This window comes from Sander lucioperca, chromosome 18, assembly GCF_008315115.2.
Source record: "Sander lucioperca isolate FBNREF2018 chromosome 18, SLUC_FBN_1.2, whole genome shotgun sequence".
NCBI classification, from domain to species: Eukaryota; Metazoa; Chordata; class Actinopteri; order Perciformes; family Percidae; genus Sander; species Sander lucioperca.
In genome coordinates this window covers 11,244,044-11,264,930 of record NC_050190.1, presented here as the reverse complement: position 1 = coordinate 11,264,930, position 20,887 = coordinate 11,244,044, and the positions used below count along the sequence as shown (strand labels likewise).

The window sequence follows — 20,887 nt, the reverse complement described above, 5'->3', positions numbered from 1 at the left end:
ACATGGTCAAAAATGCACATACAGTAGACAGCTCCATTTACTTATCCCTTCCAGGAAATCTGCTTGGCACGATTGTCATAAAAACAACAAAAGCTGGAGGAATTTTAACTATTTTTTGGAGGAAAGCACCAAACTTTAAAAGTAGAAAATTGGACCGGCTTTGATATCAAATTATCATGCTCATACAGTAGGTGAGGACAGTGAAAGCAACACAGGCTGCAGGTAAGGTACTCAAAATGTAAGGCTACTAATAATTATGATTCTCATAGTGAATGTCGGAGCTAAGTTTATAAGTACTGGAGCGAGTTGCAGCTTACTGTTTAGCTTAGCTACTGTTAACTATTGAACTGTTTTGGTAACTGCAGCCACACTTCTCATGAAATGCTACATAAACACTGGTAATCACACCAGAAGGAAAGGGAAAGTAAGCAGTAGTAAATGGCTTTTTGAAACATTAGAATGGCTATGCATGGTAACAAAAGAATTTAACAGAACAAAGGCAGACATACTGAAATAATTAATTTATAACTAAATAGTTTCACCTTTGTTACTTTACTTACTTAACATAGAGCAACTGTTTTTGTGAAGCAAAGATACCCCCCAAAATGAACAATGGCCAAACTCGGTCCTGGTTTTCAAGCTCACAAACTTTAAATATAGCTAAAAGACAGATGGATAACAGCAACATAGAATATGAAATAATATGAATAATTTCAGGAAAAACTCCCTGGTTAAATAAAAGCCATGATATGCTAATCTATGGTGATTCATTCTACAGCTTCCACTATATAAACCTACTTATGACAGACAGTTGTTTATGATAAATCAACAGCCTTTTAAGAATGGTAATGTACAAACTTGCATAGATAAAGTGATATAGTACAGAGCAGCTTTATAATTATGTGCCCAAAAACGGAACTTTCTTTTATATTTACTCTATAGGCTTTTCTGACGCCCCAGGAGATAAATAGCTGCTTGTTGTTGGTCTAACGACCAACACTCGGACCACTAACATATGCAAGTTTGCAATTTGGCCAGGTATTTGTTAAATCTCAAAAAGTGGGAGATCTGATCTGAGTTAAGCTTTAGATTGTATGTTATGATGCAGCTCTCCTGCTCAAAAAGGCTTAGGAAATACAGGCTCTAGGTCACACAAAACATCAGTTTAGGACAGTTTGTTATTCTTCTTCTTCTTCTTCTTTTTGTTTACTGTATGGCTATTAACAGTGTGGCATATGGATGACATCATAGAATCATCTGAATATAAAGGGCTTCACTGACCTGTCTGTAATGCTGTTGAACATGCTTTCCCTGGGATTATTTGGACTTTAACTTTTTAATGCACAGGGGAAAATGCCGAATTTTGGCTATTCTCAATGTAAGGCTATTCATTTCTATTTGGCTAAACCACCACCTGGGGACTGAGAATTACAGGAGTGACATCTCTTTTGTGTAGTATTAAACTGGGTCCACAACATGTGGACAAAAAGTCCTTTAATAGACTTTAAATTAATGTTGAACTTAAAGGGGAGTACCACTCAATTTCCGGATCTATGATCATTGAAATTTGACATTGACATTTTTCAGAGAAACACACACACACACACACACACACACACACACACACACACACACACACACACACACACACACACACACACACACACACACACACACACACACACACACACACACACACGGTGTGTCAAAGAGAATGAATTTGAAAAGATGGTAATAATGAAAAAGCTAAATGTTGAACAAAACTAGTTTTCATTGTCACTTGACCACAGAAATTAGTATTATTTTAGATTTGAGTGGCAATCCCCTTTAAGTGTACCTTGCAGTTTGGAAAACGCTCAAAAGTACAACACAGACACTACTCTGAGCACGGTTCTATTAAAAGCAACAGGTTATAAAACATTGACATCATCAAGAGGACGCGCTTTACATTGAGTTGAGTGACAACAGCCTCCCATCTCTACCTCAGTCGTGAGCATGACGTAAGAATCATGTTCCGTGTGCAAATCAAGTGAACACCAAACATGCGTGGTGTAACTCTAATGCTACGGACTGAATCTGTAGAGCTACATCGATTGTGGTGGTGGGGAAAAAGCTTTTGTTGCGTACGACAAACCGACAAAACAGAGCGATAAAGTAAAAGTTCTTTCTAAGGTGGCTCCTGCATTGTTCATACAAAAGAAAAGCATTTCTTAACTTTGATTTTTCCATTGTTTGTAGTGACCCGCCAAAATACCACACCACAGTTACCCGCAACTAAGGACCACTTTATGTGGCCCAGAGTTCCTTCACGTCCCCAAACCACCAACGTCTAACACACGGAAACCGTGGTCCTTAGACAAGTCTGACTTCCTCTGACCATTGACCCTTCACCTCTCTTCAGGCCAAGGTGTAGGGTCGCATTTCAACCATGCCTCTCTCATGCAGAGCGATGGATCCCGAAGTGGCCGGGGCTGGGGCTGGTGCAGGCTCAGCCCCCAAAAAAATTAAGCACTCAAAGCTGGTGGGAGGAGAAGAATGTAAAGGGGTGAAAAGGAAATAAAACATGGCCCATCCATGAAGCGCCTCTCTGCTCCTGCTCTGATGGCGCGTTTAGGTTGGCAATGGGTCGTCATCACCTTTGCTGCACTTGCACTTGCAGCAGAGGACGATGGGAGTGGCCAGAAGGAGGAAGGGGGAGGCAACCAGCAGGAGCAGGCCGAAGCCAGCAAAGATCCCCACAACCTGCAGGGAGACATCAGAAAAAATAAATACACTGATGTAAATACAGCACTTATGCATACAGTACCAGCTATGTGTAGAAGTTGGGTGTGGCGATGTTACACTTGACATAGCATCATCTTATAGAACACAAGTATTGGTGCAAAATGCATGTGCCTTGCTTCAGCATGCCAAAACAAGCTTTGAAACATCATACATATGAGTTGGTTGGGTTACTTACACCTTTTTAACAATGTATTTTCAATACTTCTTAATGTACAACAAAATATCCAAGATAATGCTGATTTTTGTTTACTAAATCTCGCTTTCACTAGCTATTGCCAAGTTCATGTTTATTGTCATATGCATATTAGTACGAAGTACCACAGCAATGAAATACAATGTGCCTTGGCACTCTCTCAGCACCAGTCAATAATAACAATTTTAAAAACATAATAACATTTAAAACATCTAGGAATATCCAAACAATATATAATATATTATATAATATCATTCAATAACCTTACTACCTGGGGGTAAAAACTATCCCTAAAACGTGTTGTGCGCGTTGGGATGCTCTGCAAATGTCTCCCTGATGGAAGGTGGGAGAAGAGATTGTATGCAGATGACTAGAATCCTGCATAATACCTCGTGCCTTCTTAGTGCTGCGTTTCCAGTAAATGTGTTGGAGCGATTCAAGTGGAACCCCCATGATTTTAGATGCAGTTAATCTTCTACTTTTGTCAGAAGATTAAGGTCATGTGAAGTAGCCCTGCCAAACCACACTACAATGTTGCCTGTCAGTATACTCTCAATTGTACAGCGGTAAAAGTTCTGTAGAATGTTAAAGGACATATCATATTTCTTAAGACACCTCAGAAAATAAAGCCTCTGATGTGCCTTCTTAATGGCACAGCTGATATGGAAGGACCATGTGAGGGTGTCTGAAATGTGGATGCCTAAGAATCTAAAGGTGTTAACAGTTTCAACTCGAGAGTTGTCCTTGAATCCTTCCAAAGAAATGCAATACTACAAGTTGGCCTGCAGATGGGACTCAATGCCTCAAAACAACTTAAGCACAGTTGCTTCAAAATGCATGAGAGCTTTGTTTTTCCGGTGACTCTACAATTTAAGGCATATATACATTTGTTTTAATTAACAGATTATAAATGAGTTTCCTCTTCCTACTAACTTCCTCTTCAGGTAGAAATACTTTACATTACACTCATTAAAGCTGCATGGACAGGTACCTTATTTGTCTTTGTGAGAAAACACGTGTACACAAAAATATTGGAAGTGATGAACAAACCCACTTGATCTGTCGCAACGGAGTAGATTGGCAACATTTAAAAAATGTAAAAAATAACGACTGAAAACTACAGGAACTGAGAAGAAAATGCTGCACTGTGCATTACAAAGGGAGGAATATATTTTTGACTTTCTGGCTGTGTTATGACGAAGAGTGGTCCAGGTAAAACTCTTTACTGTTATGAGCATAGCAAGTTAGTAAATTAACCACATGGGGGCGCCAGACACCAACAAGTTCAGAGCCCCAAAATGTAATACATAACATGCAGTCACATGAAACAGTGACTTATAATAGCACAATTCTTTTTCTCCTGTTATGAGGATAAAAAGACACCTTTTTGGGGTAACGCTCACACATTACTTACTATCTTTTTTACAGCTAGTATACAAGCTGCGCGAGGAAAAGCACAGTGTACTGAGCACTATGTGCTCTAATTTGACACAGATGATGCTTACATGTTTAAGACATGACCGTCCTTGTACCTGAAGGTAGACATAGACCCCATGTCGTCAGGGAGAGAAGAGTTTTTTTGTTTTTTCGTAGGATAGTTTTGCCCTGGTACATCTTGTATTTATGAGGGAGGCTTTTTAGATGTGAAGGAGTGAGAGGGGTGAAATGAGGAGAGCAAGAGAGAGACAAAGACACAGAGCAGTGAAGCTATAGCTGGCCTCCACCAGCTGAACTGTAATCATATGACTCAGTGTGGCCCACTGGGCAACAGATGCCAGTGTTGACTAATGTTGACAAAATAACAAGTATGTTGGACAAAGGGATGTGCCAACCCATACATAGATTATGTGGCTAATAAAAGATACATGAATTGGCTAAGGAGAGATGCAGAGGAGAAATTTAGGAACTGAACAACAGAGTTGGCCTCTGTCGAAGATTTAACACACATATCAAATCGTGATGATGTGTCATCCACTATTTCAAATGTGGGAATTTACATGTCATATCTAATCCTTTATATGTAATCCGTCATTTCATTTGGTAACCGACATTGGTTATGTAAACCTTTTTTTTTTTTTTTTTTTAAAGTATGAAAGGTGTTTATAAGGCTTAGAAAACAGCAGGACACTGACCACCAGGCACTTGTCGCTGCATGTGGATCAAGCTGTCCTTTTACTATTGTCCTGTCAAGATAATGCTAGTCCATTACTGAAAGCGAGTGTGAGCCAGAAAGAGGCACAACCAGGAAGCACGTGTATGGCCACATGCTGCAGTGTGGTTTAAGGCGGGAGGGTGAGATGGGGGGGGTTTCTCACCTGTGTTCTGTGCCAGATTACAGACGCCCTGGAGTGGCCCAGTTTGTTCCGACAGGGCCCTTTGTCATAGTGGATCAGGAGAAAGTCGTCCTGTCACACAAACACACGCGTGCATGCACACATTATAGATAAAGATTGACCATTAGCAGTCTGAAAAACACAGGTAGCTGTTCTGAGAAAATTGCTTTTTAAATGAACTGTGTGGTCCGGTTGTCTGTGCTCACACAATTAAGATTACATAAAAGGCACCACGGCCATAAGTCACCCTTTCCAAGCTCAATTTCTAGAAAAAATAAAAACATCTCATCCCTTTCTTATTAAGACCAGGGTTAAGCTACAATTTCCTGATAAAGAAAGCTTGCTGTCACAGGGAGACAAATGATGTCTACAGCCACGATTATCATATTGTGCAAACGCAGTACAATGTAAAAAAAATAAATAAAGTGCATCTTGCTCTATATTGCAGTCAACATCAAGGAATAAAGATATTAGGAAGAACCAACTCACATCCAGGGACTCCAAACAGTACCAGCAGAAGGCATGTTTGCAGTTCTTGCACATCATCTGTGCACAGCCCTCGTCCCTCTCAATGTAAACTTTACATTTAGGACAGCGCTTGATTGGTGCGTCATCCTCTTCATTCTTATAGAAAGAGCTGGGAGAGAGAGAGACAGAGAGAGACACAAGCCTGATGGGATTTTTATTCCAAACACGAAAAAAAAAAAATCCCAAATCACTCAACATTCACTTTACATGAAGTGCTGGGGATGAGATTGCTTTAATGCAGCAATGAATATTTGCAATCTTTGGTGTAACAGGACTGTGTGAAACCGTGGATAGCTTTAGTTCAGGAGCTGACAACTCTTCTAAAAACCACCAGTCACTAAACGTTATTGAACTCCCTCCAAAACTCATTCTTCTCTCCTGTTGATGTCGGTTTGTCTGTATGCATTTGCAGCTTTTAGAGACATCTTTAGAGTGAACAAGTGTAGTTCAAAGGCAGATGCTCTTTACAACTTAAGAGTAGACCTGTTAATCCTCTCTCCCTCCACTGTGGCCTTTGAGCTTGGTCCTGAACCTGTGCAGATAGAAAGCTCTGCAGAGCTAATGATGTTTCCAGAGTAAGAGGATATCACAAAGAAACGGGTCAGCTGCATTTGTCTCTGGGTAGCCCTTGTCTAACCTCACAGGCAGATCCTGTATCCCTAAGAGTAATAAGCCCATCCCAGACTGCTTTACTGCAGTTTAGTTTCGGCCGATTGTTTTATATCAGCCTATTAATTTGTGCTTGAGCCCTGGCAGATGCTCAACTGAGCAGTGGCTGTAAAACAGCCAGCCAAGCAAGCTGTCATTCTATATTTAAGGACTCACTGAATAAATCCTGCTGTATCTTGACAAGTGGTTCAGGACTCCAGTCAGGTGAGCTAAACATGACGTATGGCTCCAGAAAATGCTAGTTCAATGCTCCAGCTACAGGTGACAGTAGCTCAGTCCGTAGCGAGTTGGGTTGGGAACCGGAGGGTCGCCGGTTCAAGTCCCAGTACGGACCAAAGTACAGACCAAAGCTGGAGAGATGCCAGTTCACCTCCTGGGCACTGCCATGTGCTCTTGAGCAAGGCACCATACCCGCTCCAGCACTGGCAGCCCACTCACTCTGACATCTCTCCATTTGTGCATGAATAGGTCCTGAGCGTGTGTGTAGTGATTTCTAACAGAGTGTAAATTGTAATTCCCCCACTGGAGATCAATAAACAGTATAAATTAAATTATGAATATAATTTCCAGGGATTGCATCTGCAGAAGCTTTACAGCAGCTGACACGGTCACAACATGCCAAAACGGGATATATATATATATATAAAAATAAAAACATTTGGATAATGTAGACAAATTATTACTGGAAAGGATATTGCTGGTGTATAACGCTTTTAATCAATTATGTAAAAACTAAATTATGACTAAAGTATACATTTAATGTTAAAATATTCATTCATGTAAAAATAGACTTGTTTTAAAGTAGGCTAATCACCTATACAAATTAATTGTAATCACATTTTTTAATTTGTATTACATTTTGTACCCAGTAGTTAATACTAGGGCTGCAACTAACGATAATTTTTTAACCGATTAATCCGTAAATTATTTTCTCCATTAAAGGTCAGAAATAAGTATTAAAATGGCCATCACAGTGGCTGGGTTGGCTTGGTTGGTAGAGCAGGCGCACATATGTAGAGGTTTATTCCTCGAATCAGCGGCCGTGGGTTCGACTCCGACCTGTGGCCCTATGCTGCATGTCATTCCCCCTCTCTCTCCCCTTTCATGTCTTCATCTGTTGTATCAAAATAAAGGCGGAAAAAAAAAAAAATGGCCATCACAGTTTCTCAAAGCACAAGTTGACATATTCAAATTGATATGTGCGACCAAGAGTCCAAAACCCAAAGATCTTTAGTTTAAGAACATAAAAGATCAAGAAAACCAGCAAATATTCACGTCTGTTGACTGACTCAATGATTAGCGCTGAAAGCCTTAATGGGCCACCTGAAGAGAAGTGTGTATGAATGTTTTAATCAGGGTGTAAGGTATGTGGAGGTAAGACAGAAACATTCTAATATCTGATTAATAACAGATGAGAGAAATTGGGAAAACATGACTTTCAATTGCAACAATACATTGGATCATAAATGGATAAACGCATAAAAGGCAGTACCTGTTTTCTCCTGGTAGGAAGGAGGTAATGGGCAGGTTGTTCTCTTGGCAGGCCTGTCCGGGGTGCCAGTTGGCCTTGCAGGTCGAGCAGAACTCGAGGGCACAGACGGCGCACTGGACCAGCTGGGGCAGCGCAGGAGAATCAGCTTCCTTTAGTTGGCACACGGCCTGGCAGGTTGAGGAAGGGCACCACGTCCGGCATGGGTCCAGCAGCACCTCTAAAGGAACAAAACAAGTGCCAGCATCATGGACAGTAGCTCTCTTAAAAGGGTATGTAAACCCAAATCACAAAGAAATCGTTAGCATTGGGACGTTTTTTTTTTTTTGTTTTTTTTTGGTAGAAGGTAGTTTTTAGGTTGGTGCGGAACTTTCCAAATTATTCAGATTTTTTAAAAATGTTTTCAGAAGCACAGCACCATTGTGGCGGTGGCAGGTGATATTTCAGAGGCATCTCCAAATTTCAGCATGTAAAAACCAGAACAATGTAACCTGCTTATGTTGGAATATGTGATCGTTTAACTAATTTCCATGACTTCTCCAAACTCTTTTGAACATGTAACACAGACCAGTTTTTTTGAAAGTTCTGTTCTAAGTTGGTAGAACGATGCACTTGCCCTATCCTCTCCTTCCTTCCCCTTACCTTTCTGCCAAGAACTCTGAGCACACATTCCACATGCACTCTTGGCTCAGCTTGAGAAATATGGAACGGTTACAGCAACTGTTCTGCCTGACTGGACTGGGACATTGATGAGACGGCTGACTGCCCATATCCAGGCAGCATCAACAGCTTTTTCTGAGGCTTTCTGAGGATGTATACTTATTTACAGGACCCCCTCTGTGTTTCTATGCATTTATTTGTTGTCGTTGTGTTCATGCACTTATTTATGCAAGTGACATCTGCATGTTCTGTGTACAATTTATGCCTGTGTGTAGGTGGAGAACCTGCAGGGCGAGTATAATCAAAGAGTGATAGCACGGCTTGGTTACTGCTATCGCTGTGTGCGAGGGAACTCCAATATTACTCATTAGCATGTCTACATTGACAGCATGGAGCGACACAGACACATTATCTTCCCTGCAATGATATACAAGCCTTTTACCAGTCCGTTAACATTTATTCTACAAACAGTGTAAACGGCAGACATTAAATACATAGCTGCACGCTGAAGCAGAGATAAAAGAATTTAACTAAAATATCTTGCTCTGCTGCTAAGAGACCTGCCCGCATCAGAATCAGTCAGACAGTTTAGAGTCTAGAGCCGAACCAATCCAATTAGAATCTCTTTAAACAAATACTGGGAGGCTTTTATCTTTCATGTATATTTGATGGGAGACAGGGTTAAGTCAGAATACTATAGTACAAATCAGACAAATGTTAGGCCCGAGTACCTGTCACAAGAATATTCCTTGCCTGCATGATTATTTGTGGTTCATGAATGGTATTGAATCCATAACTTTTTTGTGCCAGAAGTCAAAATTGAAACAATTAATTTTAAAGCAGTTGACTGCTGTACATGAGCGACATTTAAATCTACTGGACAATTGAGCGTTGCTCAGATCTTTTCTATTGCTGCTTTCAGCAGATACCCCATGGCATACTTTAAGAGCAAAAAATGTCCACAAGGTGTTGAATGACTGATTCCAGTGAGCATCAGTAAGGCTACACTTACAGTATCCTTGGAGGACAGGGGGGTACACGTGAGTGTGTGACTGACAGTCATTGCCCATGCACCACACACTGGAGATAATAACGATGTACTGCAGCAACTTTTGCGTTGACTCACCCCTTTCGAACTGAAGCTTCTTGTATTTCTGCATCATCTCTGTGGCCACCATGCACTCAATCTACAGGGAGAGAGGAAACGAGAAGTGGGAGGGAAATAAGCAGGTGATTGTACATAGTTATAGACAGAGGCTGCAAGAAGCAATTATACATTCAGTGTGTGAATATCATTTCAATATATCAATGACAAATTCAAATTTCTAAAAGATCAGAACTCGCTTCTTGCGTACCAACCATGCCTTTTTTCTGTTCTCAGATCGAAAAAAGAGAATCCAGTTGCCAGAATGTATTCAAGGTGCATACGCAGGCCCACTCAAGGTTAAATGCACTCATTTATTGGGCAATGAAATGATCATTCAGGCTTTGTTAAAAAGCAGTCAATTACAAGGTGAGGGCATTTCTGTCAGAGCAGACGGGGCTGAGGCAAGCTTTGCCTGAGTGGCAGGAGTAGCTGGGTTTCCATTAAGGGCCAGTGACACTGATTGATTAGAAACATAAGGCCTTGGTGTGCTGAACCATGCTGTGCCTACAGGCCTCTGAGACCATGTGAGAGAGTCGGTGAGTCCATCAACCAAAACTGCCTGGAGGATTCGCTCAGATTGACCTCAGCTGCTTATTATAATGGAATTTAAACACACCGGGAGGTGGAGCGCAGTGGTCATCTTGAGTAATGCTAGAGCTTTGAGAGGGGGTATATTTGTGTTAAACTAACAAGCTAAATGTTAGTTTTACAAGCTCAAACTTCCTAATGTAGGAGGAAAAAGAGCAGCACGATAGGAAGTTTGTGACATAGAAACAATGGACCTGTAGCGATAATGTTACTGTTTTGCTTATTTTGAGCACATGCATTACCAGTTCTGCACGTGCTACATTTGCATGTACATACAGTAGTACATGCAAAGTTCCATGCAAAGTTTCGTGCAAGTGGTGCACGAAAGACTATCGTTTCTGGAAATTACTGGAGTGATAAAGTCCATGTCTATCGGACATGATCAGACATAATCATGAGCCTGAGGAGCAGCAGGGGGTTGTTCTGATATGTGCAACCAGTCACCACCCAAAAGGGCAAGTTCATCTAATGACAAAGTAAAAATGTGACTTTTCCTTTTAATCAATACCTCATTTTCCAGCAAGTGTCCTCTTTTTGGACAGGCAGAGTCTGGACAACTAATTGCAGTTTCAAGTCCTTCTTTAATCAGGAGTTCCACATACTGCTTCAGGCACTGAGAAAAAACAGAAAGACAGACACATACAACATTGACCCAGTTCAATATCCAGTCAGTCAGACTCAAAAAGCAAAGCAAAACAATCACACCAGAAAAGTTGGTAAACTGGCCTAAAAGTCTCTCTTGATCGCTATCTCTGACTGTCGCCTCAGAAATATCTAGCTATATTTAAGAAAACGGAGGATTTAACAGTTAAAGAGCCAGATATTTCCCTCAGGAGTTGGTGGAGATGAGACCAAAACAGACTTGAAAGCTTACCATGCTGTGTGTCTGCTGGAAGTTTAAATACACAATTGTTTATGAACACGTTCAAGTTCATAAGGTGATACAATGTCGTGTTTACAGGTTGTTCTGCTGCCCTCAGGTAGCCCAAAATGTGTTCATCAATGCTGCTTCACATAGTAGCATTTGCATATAACTTTTACTATTAGCAGTTTTGGGGGAAGCCAGTGAGACATATTTGGTTGCAAATTTACATTTATGAGAACAGCTGATCTTTTACAAAGTTGAAAAATCTAAAAGATAGTGTAAGACTTAATAGAATTTCCATTTAAAAGACAAGCACTACCCTTTTATTAGCTTCTATTCTATGTTTATGTATTTTGCTACACTGTGTATTTTGTTTTGTTTTATGAAACTACTTAGACATATCTGTATCAAATATGATGGTGATAAGGAGCTCAAGTGAGATATCAGGCAGTCTTTGTGTTTACACTGTGGTTAAGCTCTGTGGAATAAACTGTACTAACTGAACTTTGGTAATTACTGCTGCTGCCCAGACTGTGTTCTAGGAAGTAGTTTCTATTTTTACTGGCCATTCTTGGACATTGTTTCCTAATCTCTGGACTACAATGGTTACTATTTCTCTATTCCAGCATTTTCACACAGCTCAGTGTTACACAGGAGGGATGGGAAATTTGTAATTTAATACAGTGAAAATCCTGTGTGGCTCTTATTAATTTACAATTACTTCTGAAAATGCTTGCACAGCATAAAACAAGTAATTTTGGCAACCTCTGATCTATGGATTGTATTGCTAATAAACTGTAACTTTCTTCTCTTTATCAGCTTTGAATATTGCTCAATAAAAAATATATTTTTGATATTGTATACAATTGTTTTGTAGATCATTTATTTTTTACTTAAGTCACCATTCTGCAGAAATGTGTTGCTGTTTGTAGAGCGTCGTGCTCACCAGTGTACAGAAGACACATTGGCACTGTGTGATGGTGGTCATCTGCTCCAGAGGGAACTCTCCAAGGCACAGCTTACATGAGACCAGGGGGTCCACGGCCAGCTCCCAGGTGGGACGGTACCGTGCCGTGGTCATCTTCACCGCCACAGAGCTGAAACATAAAAGAAGGAGAGGGAAAGGGACAAAGAGCTATGGTTAATGAAGCCAAATGCATCCTAAAATTACGTTAACAAAGTGGAATGGTTAATGCTCATAATCCTGCTGATGACAAAAAAAAATATTCAAGTGCAAATATGTGTGGATCAGTTTTGTTTGTGTCTCCATAATAAATCCAGAGTCCAAGCTGTGCTTTATTTGTTGTGACACAACCAAGCACGATGGTATGAGCACAGACTGAAAATGCATTGTGTGTTGTGTCCACTGAGGGCGCGCACACACACACACACACACGCCTGATGTATACATAATTGCACCAGATCTCTGCCTAAATGGCCCTTGTCAGCCATTAATTTTTATTCCAGGCCTCATGCTTTCTTCAAAGAAAAGAAACTGTTCAAAAGCTTTTGAAACTCCTGGAGCTATCAACTATGTCAGCTCCTTGTGAAATTTTCACTCGGGATAAAATAACACCTTTTTATTTTTCTTCACCGCGTGTCATCGCGTCTCTTTTATGAGAGTCAGAAAGGGTTATTTTAGGCTGTCTCGTCTCACACTCTCCTTCCCTCTACAGCTGAGAGCGAAGAGCACCCACTCTGCTGTTTACAGGAAGTGGTATCGCGCACACAACGTCAACACTCTCAAGCTCTCCTCGCGCTGCTTAGCAACCGGCTGAAGGAGGATTTCGAAGGTGGAGGGGGCAACGGATATGAGGGAGAGAAGCATGGCAGAGGAGAAGAGACAGGGAGAGATCGCGGTTTGCTTTCACTGGTCATGGCGAGTATGCCTCAATGTGCAGCTGCCTGTTCAGACATAAAAGAAGTGGACAGAGAGAGTGGGAGGAGAGGGGTTTAAGAGTTGAAGTGATGACGCTTGTGCTGTATACATGTGCCACCCAGAGAGGGGAGTGATGGTTTAGCAGGGATATAATATTACTTCACACCGCCCCTTCTTAACACCACATTTATTCACCATGGATCAACTTCCTTAGGGTGCTAGGCAATCCACACATGATACATGCTAGCGCAATAAAATAAAAATGGAGACAGAGACCAATCTTTTGTGATAATGAGGCAAATCCAGGGAGTCATGTGATGGGCTGTAGCCTTTGGTGCAAAATGGAGTGTCAAGCAGAACACGTGTCCATCTCATTTCTTTTATTTAGATCTTGTTATTCCTTTGTCCATGTGAAAAGAAAAACAACAGGCCTATTCACCAAACATTCTTAGGAACAAATGTGTTCTTAAACCCGACTTACGCAGTTTTCACAAAGATACTGGCATTCACCAATGTTTTCTTATTTGGGATTTGTTCTTAGGTAAGAACAGAATCTACACTCAAGAGCACTCTTACCCACAATTTAGAGCTGACATGTTTGCGCAAAACAAGTAGCTATACTGTTTTCGTCCATTCTAATTTAAAATTTAACATTTCTCTCCATTTTTTATAACTAATTATTTTCATTATTTTACACATAATTATACATTTGTTTTAATAAATACACACTACTGCTCATTCGTAAAGCAATTTGAATTGCCATTGTATATGAATTGTGCTAGGCCTATATAAATAAACTTGCCTTGCTTTGCCTTCAATTCACATCAATTATGTAAACGGGGAACCCTGCCATCCAATAATAAGTGATTGATCACGCTATTTATACGCCAAGAGTATCTTCTATGTTTTGAAATAAAAACATTTGCCTCAGATTTCAGATCAAACCATTTCTTTTCTACTTCATCAGTTCTGTGCTCTTCTCCAGATACAGCGTTCACTGCATGAGTAAATGCCATAGACTGTTAACGGTCTATGGTAATTGCATTCCATGCATCGGTTTTATTTGCTGCTTAGTATGCACTGCTGATGCTACTAAATATGATGTCTCGTTTTTGTTAACTTCTTGCAGCAGTACCTCCACTTCAGAATTACTAAAGTTTTTCTTTTGGAGTTGAGGCCTCCACCGTCTTTGCCATGTCTTTTGGACATTTCTCTAACTGTGCACGCGACACGGCCCTGTCATCTCATGCCCCTCAACGGGGCGTTTACGTATGCTAAATAGGAGCAACGGGCACAAGCTTTCAATTTACGAAGACATTGGGATTCATCATTCTAAGAACACACCTGCGAACAATTCTGCTGGTTAAGAACACGTCATGAATCAGACGTAGACTTTTCTTAGGGACTTTCTTAAGAACATATTTAAGAGAAAACTTAGGAAGATATTGGTGAATGAGGCCCATTGGGTCTGCCATCAGTAAGGACTTCTCACTTCTTTTAATGCTCAGGGAGAGAGGAAGACTCCCAATGGAGAGTGAGGATACATGAGTACATCCTAGTATAAGGCAGTTTATTATTAGACACTCTTTGAAAATCTGTGAGTGATCGGATACTGCAGCTGACGAGGCAAAGTGCATCACTACACTTCAAGCTACATGCAGACAGAAAAAAAGACAACAAACAATTTTTTTCTTATTCATCAATGTGTTCATTAAGGGTTTCAGAAGCCATCTTCTTTTCACTACTTTAACATACACTGTCAAGAAGAATAATAGAGTCCCCCCTAATAGCATATTATTTTATCTAGAATATCTTTAACTGATGTGTGTCTTATGTGTTTTCTTTTTATTGTCTTTACTCACTCTGATGGTCTGCAAGTGTAGTTTCCCATTTAGTCACAGTTGCGTAACCATATTAGATAATCATATTGGGCAGAAACAACATAATTTCATTTTTCCCCCCACTTAAAAAGATTACTAAACTATAACTAATAAACACATAAGGAGACCAGCCTCACCATACTTATTTAGTAATGAATTAACAGGATGAAAAACTATAAGCACAAATAACTCCAGATGCAATTATGAAAAAGCCAATCAACAGGAAGGAAACTGCAGGTCAAAATAAGTGCAGATTTAAGAGCCAATATGCAAAATATTTCATTACATTGTGTAAACAAAAACTCAAAGACGAGACGGTACAGCGCAGCTACAAGCCCTTTCTCAGGTGATCCAGCTGTGTACCTGTTCTCAGTAAGTGATCCATTTAGATCATGTCTGACTAGAACAAATATCTCATTTGATAAAATCTGATTGGCTCAATTCTTCCTTCTTCGCATCTTTTCATCATGGCAAGTAGGAGGACGGAGGAGAAAATTGCAAAGTGAGAAAATATCAGATGCACCTTGTGTCTGATTCACTCACATTGCCTGGCATTGACCCATCTATCCACCATCTATCACACTGAACAGAAAGCACTGAGAGGTGAGGGAGCTATATTATGTTAGGTTCTGAGCTTGTATACAAAAGCTTAAATGGCAATTTGTTATCAGGATGGAGCCAAGGACTTGCAAACATGACCCTCAGGGGAGTGTGTGGGAAGGCGTGTTCTTTGGTGGTCCAAAATAATACATGGAGTAGGACTTTACTACTGAAGTAATTAAATCACAATTGGTAATGAGCCATATTTAAGTAGTTGAGTGCAAACGAGGGGTATGTGTCAGCTTTAAAGCAGGTCTGATAGTCAACATGAAGCATGAGTTCCAAAGGGGCAAAAGTAAAGGTTACGGGATCATAAAAACATCAAACTTCGACAAACTTCACAGGCAAAGAGAAAGACTTGTTGCATGCGAAAAAACAAAAGTTACCTTATTACTACTGTGAAAGATGTGTCAAATGTATGTATTTAGTTAAGTATGCTACGGTGTAATTGTATTTTCTCAATATGCTTATATTGCAAACCCTAAGACTCAACCATGTTTTTTAGTACATCGCCAGATGCACACTTGTTTATGAAACCGGAAGTTGTGGTTTGAACATAGTGCGCTGACTTTAAGCCGAAAGATTTCAGATTGCAATTTTTAGGAGACAGTGCACTAGGTGTTGTTAGAAAAAGAAGAAACTTTATTATTCGTCACATACAATCGTACAGTACAATGTAGTGATATTCAATCCCTGCATTTAACCCATCCTAAGCATTAGGAGCAGTGGACAGCCACATTCAGCGTCCGGGGAGCAACTTGGAGTTCAGTGTATTGCTCAAGGATACTTGCAGACCATCAAAGTGAATAAAGAGAGTAAAAAGAAAAACACACTAGACTTACTTATTGTATCAATCTCTCTCTGCTCTCTGGAATTGTGCCGAAAAGGGCAAAAATTGCAAGAATTATACCAGTATTTAAATCTGTTTGCTTGCGAGCTGGAAAAACCAAACTCTAGTCAGGCCAATCACATCGTATATATAAAGACGGGTTTATGGCTGCTGCTGCTGTGAACAGCGGTCTTCTGGAAGACTTGGAGTTAAGCTTTTCTTTGAGTAAAGAACATAGAACGGCACTGAAATCATTCTTAAAAAAGGAAGATGTGTTGGGAGTTTTGCTGACCGGATACGGCAAAAGTTTAATCTATCAACTAGCTCTGCTATCTTCTTCGTCGCTCTGCCTAGTCGTAGCGCTATCCTATTAGGTGCAGAGGGAATTTGAAAGACAACCATTTATCCCGCCCCTCGGATTGAGCCCTGTCAATGGTGAGTTCCCAGACCCAACATCTTGATGTGGGTCTGGCTGTCAGGCTAAGAGATGTGTACAATAGGTTAAATGGCTACCTTGATAAACTAAATATTATTGCTTCATCCCAATATGGTTTTAGGAAAAGAAGTACATGCATGGCTGTACTAGATCTGATTGAAAAGATCAATGATGCCATTGATAAAGACGACTGTGGTATAGGTATATTTTTAGATTTATCCAAGGCATTTGATACTATTGATTTTGACAGCTTATTGAATAAATTACATCATTATGGAATCAGAGGACTAGCACTTAGCTGGTTTACAAGTTATTTATTTGGCAGACAGCAATATGTAAATATTAATGAACACATTTTCATAAGCAAACCCTCAAATTTGAAGTCCCCCAGGGATCCATTTTGGGCCCTCTTTTCTTTATATTATATATTAATGACTTTGAAAATTCCACCATGGTTTTACACAAAGTTTTATTTGCTGATGACACTAATTTATTTATGTCACATAAGAGTCCAGTTGGACTGCAAGAAATAACAGAGAGCTAAGAAATGTAGAAATTTGGTTTCAGTGAAATAAATCTCTTAACATCAATAAGACGAACTACATTGTGTTTCATTCCAACAAAAATCAAATGGAAAACAAGCATGTTTGTCTTAAAATAAATGAACAAATTATTGAAAGAGTAAACACCACTAAATTCCTCGGAGTCTATATTGATGAATGTTTACATTTCAAATGCCATAGTGATCATCTAACAAACAAAATATCTAAATATGTTGGGCTATTTTTTAAGTTAAGACATTTTCTCCCACACTCAGCACTTCTCACCTTATATAAAACTTAGTTTGAGCCCCATTTAAACTATTGTAATGTCATATGGTGTAACACTTTTCCCAGCCACTTGAAAAAACTACAGATTGTACAGAAGAAAAAAAAATCATACGGGCATTAACGTGGTCTGAGCCCAATACCCCCACTCATCCTCTATTTCGTCGCCTTGGTTTATTAAGGCTTACCGAATATAATGTCTTTCACAATGCCTGCATGATATTCCAGGTTATTCATAGGTTAAACTACCGTTTGTGTGAGCTTATTCCAATCAGTCATCCGTAGTTTGTGCTGGGATCGTCTGTCTGTTTGTAGTATTTGTCTATGTTAGTCTAAGTATGTCTAAATCTGGTCTAAGTATCTGTATTCTGTATTGTATATTTTGTCTATGGTAAATTGAGTTTTTGGTTTGTATATTATCTGTTGTTGTTTATGGTTATCGGGCCCCCTCCGAAAAGCTTTTAGTAGCTTATTTGGGGTTCCCCATTTCACGCGGCTTATATATGATCATTGTACCTTCTGAAATTGTGTTTAATGATACATTGATGACGTGTAAAATAAACGTGTAACGTAACGTGTTAAAGATATTCTAGATTAAATAATATGCTATGCGGGGGGAATACATTAATGGACTGTATTAATCTTCTTGACTGTGTATGTTAAAGTAGTGAAAAGAAGATGCCACCTGGCTTCTGTAACCCTCACTGAACATACATTGATGAATAAGAAAAAAAGTCTTCCGACACCTAAATTGCTGTCTTCTAGTCTTTTTTTCTCTCTGCTTGTAGTTTAAAGTGTAGTGATGCACTTTGCATCGTCAGCTGCAGTTTCCGATCATTCACAGATTTCCAATGAGTGTCTGTCTAATAATAGACTTCCTTATAGGATGTACTTATGTATCCTCACTCTCCATTGGGAATCTTCCTCTCTCCCTGAGCTGCTGCTGTAAGAGAGGTCCTTACTGATGGCAGACCCAATGTTTTTTTCTTTTCACAGGGACAAAGGAATAACAAGATATAAATAAAAGAAATTAGATGGAGACGTGTTCTTCTTGACACTCCAGTAGCAGTGTCTTGCTTAAGGAGAGCAAAGACAATGCTACTCTTGGTCAGACTCTGAACTGCCGTCCAGGGGGCGCAGAGCTCTGTCCTTCAAGCTAAAACTATTAACTGTTTCAATCTCTGTTAATAAATAAATACGACAAAGACAATTTTGGTCTCAAACTATTATTTCTTCACTCCTCATTAGAATTTCCACAACAGACACATCAGAGGACTCATGCTTAAAACAAAGGCCTCAAAAGTGTGAGTCTCAAAACTGTGCAGCTGATGACTTGAATGACAGCAGTTCCAAGAGGACTGAAAGGAGTCGGTTTCTTTATCTGTCTCTATGTCTAAGCTGCTAATCTCCATTAGCTCTGAGGCCAAAAAAAAAAAAAAAAGGGCGGTAAAAAGTAATTTGCACTGCAGAGTAGAACATCCTAATGGTGTGTGCTTTAACATTCAAATCTGTTTCTCTCCTCCCAGACTTTATATTGGCTGTGCTTATACTGACCGAATGGGTCGATGGGGACAAATTAAATAGTTTTGTAAGGATGGCCTGAGGAGGGAGGGAGGGAGGGAGGGAGGGAGGGAGGGGGAGAGAGAGAGAGAGAGAGAGAGAGAGAGAGAGAGAGAGAGAGAGAGAGAGAGAGAGAGAGAGAGAGAGAGCGATGCTTTTTCATGAGAAAAGGCAGTGCAGCGCAATCCCTCTGCTGCATTATTAACTAGATGGCCCATTATCACTCGGAAACACACACACAAACATTATATTCAGAGTAATGGCACTGTGCATGCAAGCCTCTCATGCACTCTGTGTGTGTGTGTGTATAGACCCCCAGAATACTATGCGTCTAAAAAAGGTCAGGTCAGCGAGCGGGAGTCACAAGTGAGTCACAAGTCAAACATCCATCCTTGGCAGTGGTCACCATGTGTCAGTCATCAGTCTGAAGGGGCTACACGCATAGCTTCACTGGCTACAGCAGCACTTATGCAATAATGACTCCATAACCAAGACACACACACACACACTCCATAACCAAGACACACACACACACTCCATAACCAAGACACACACACACCATAACCAAGACACACACACACACGCACACACACACACACACCATAACCAAGACACACACGCACGCACACACACACACCATAACCAAGACACACACACACACACACACACCATAACCAAGACACACACACACACACTCCATAACCAAGACACACACACACAATAACCAAGACACACACACACACTCCATAACCAAGACACACACTCCATAACCAAGACACACACACACACTCCATAACCAAGACACACACACACACACACCATAACCAAGACACACACACACACACACCATAACCAAGACACACACACACACACACACACACACACCATAACCAAGACACACACACACACACGACTGGAAATGGTCATACAGGACCAATTGAGGAGAACTTCTCCAGGCAGCTTGAAGTGGAAGAGATTTCTTGCTGCAGTATGATACCATCCATTAAAGTTATTTTTCTTCATGTTGTGTAACAAAGAGGTCACTTACAGTACACAAAACGACAGATATTAACCACTCGCATGGATACACACAGGAACAACAGACAGCAAACCTAACTTTAAGCCCTAAACCTAATTCTAATCTTAGAAGCAAACTGCCCAAGAACTCCAGTGATGTCAACCTTTAACTGCTACTTAGAAGAGCCATAACACAAGACCAGACAAAGACTTGCACACATACAGTATAACCGCATCTCTTATCTCATTACATTGTGGAAAGGACTGCATGACGTGGCCTCTATAATCCTCATTTTCATAGTAGATCTGATTAAATTACCATGCTGCTTCCAAGAGATATCTCAAATTGCACTGAGAGGTTATAAAACCTGAAAAACATGCCTTTGACAGGTAAAGTGCAGATATTGCATAATACTGTAAGTTTATTTCTTGGTAATGTGTCTATAAGCCAGCAACAGTCAGTCCCGATTTATTATCACAGCTAATTGAAATCCAAACGATTGTTCATGATATTTTTAGTAATGAATGACAAATCAATTAATCGATTAGTGGATAAACACTTTTGACTGACTTTTATTTTATTGTAAAGAATATTTTTTATAT

The 20,887-nt window shown here is 40.1% G+C and overlaps 1 protein-coding gene across 2 annotated transcripts in view; it reads right to left on the bottom strand.

Annotated features, from left to right (window-relative positions):
* Positions 1 to 1,753: 1,753 nt before the first annotated feature.
* The window catches only part of rnf144aa (ring finger protein 144aa), a 34,681-nt gene continuing 15,547 nt past the window's right edge, over positions 1,754 to 20,887 (bottom strand). For both annotated transcript variants that reach the window (XM_031279297.2, XM_031279298.2), the window contains 7 exons: positions 12,203 to 12,353; positions 10,900 to 11,004; positions 9,783 to 9,843; positions 8,000 to 8,216; positions 5,800 to 5,947; positions 5,293 to 5,382; positions 1,754 to 2,742 (listed from right to left, as the gene is read on the bottom strand). In XM_031279297.2, coding sequence (XP_031135157.1) covers positions 2,611 to 2,742; positions 5,293 to 5,382; positions 5,800 to 5,947; positions 8,000 to 8,216; positions 9,783 to 9,843; positions 10,900 to 11,004; positions 12,203 to 12,353 — 904 coding nt within the window. In that variant the 3' untranslated portion in view covers positions 1,754 to 2,610. The remainder of the gene's footprint in view (positions 2,743 to 5,292; positions 5,383 to 5,799; positions 5,948 to 7,999; positions 8,217 to 9,782; positions 9,844 to 10,899; positions 11,005 to 12,202; positions 12,354 to 20,887) is intronic.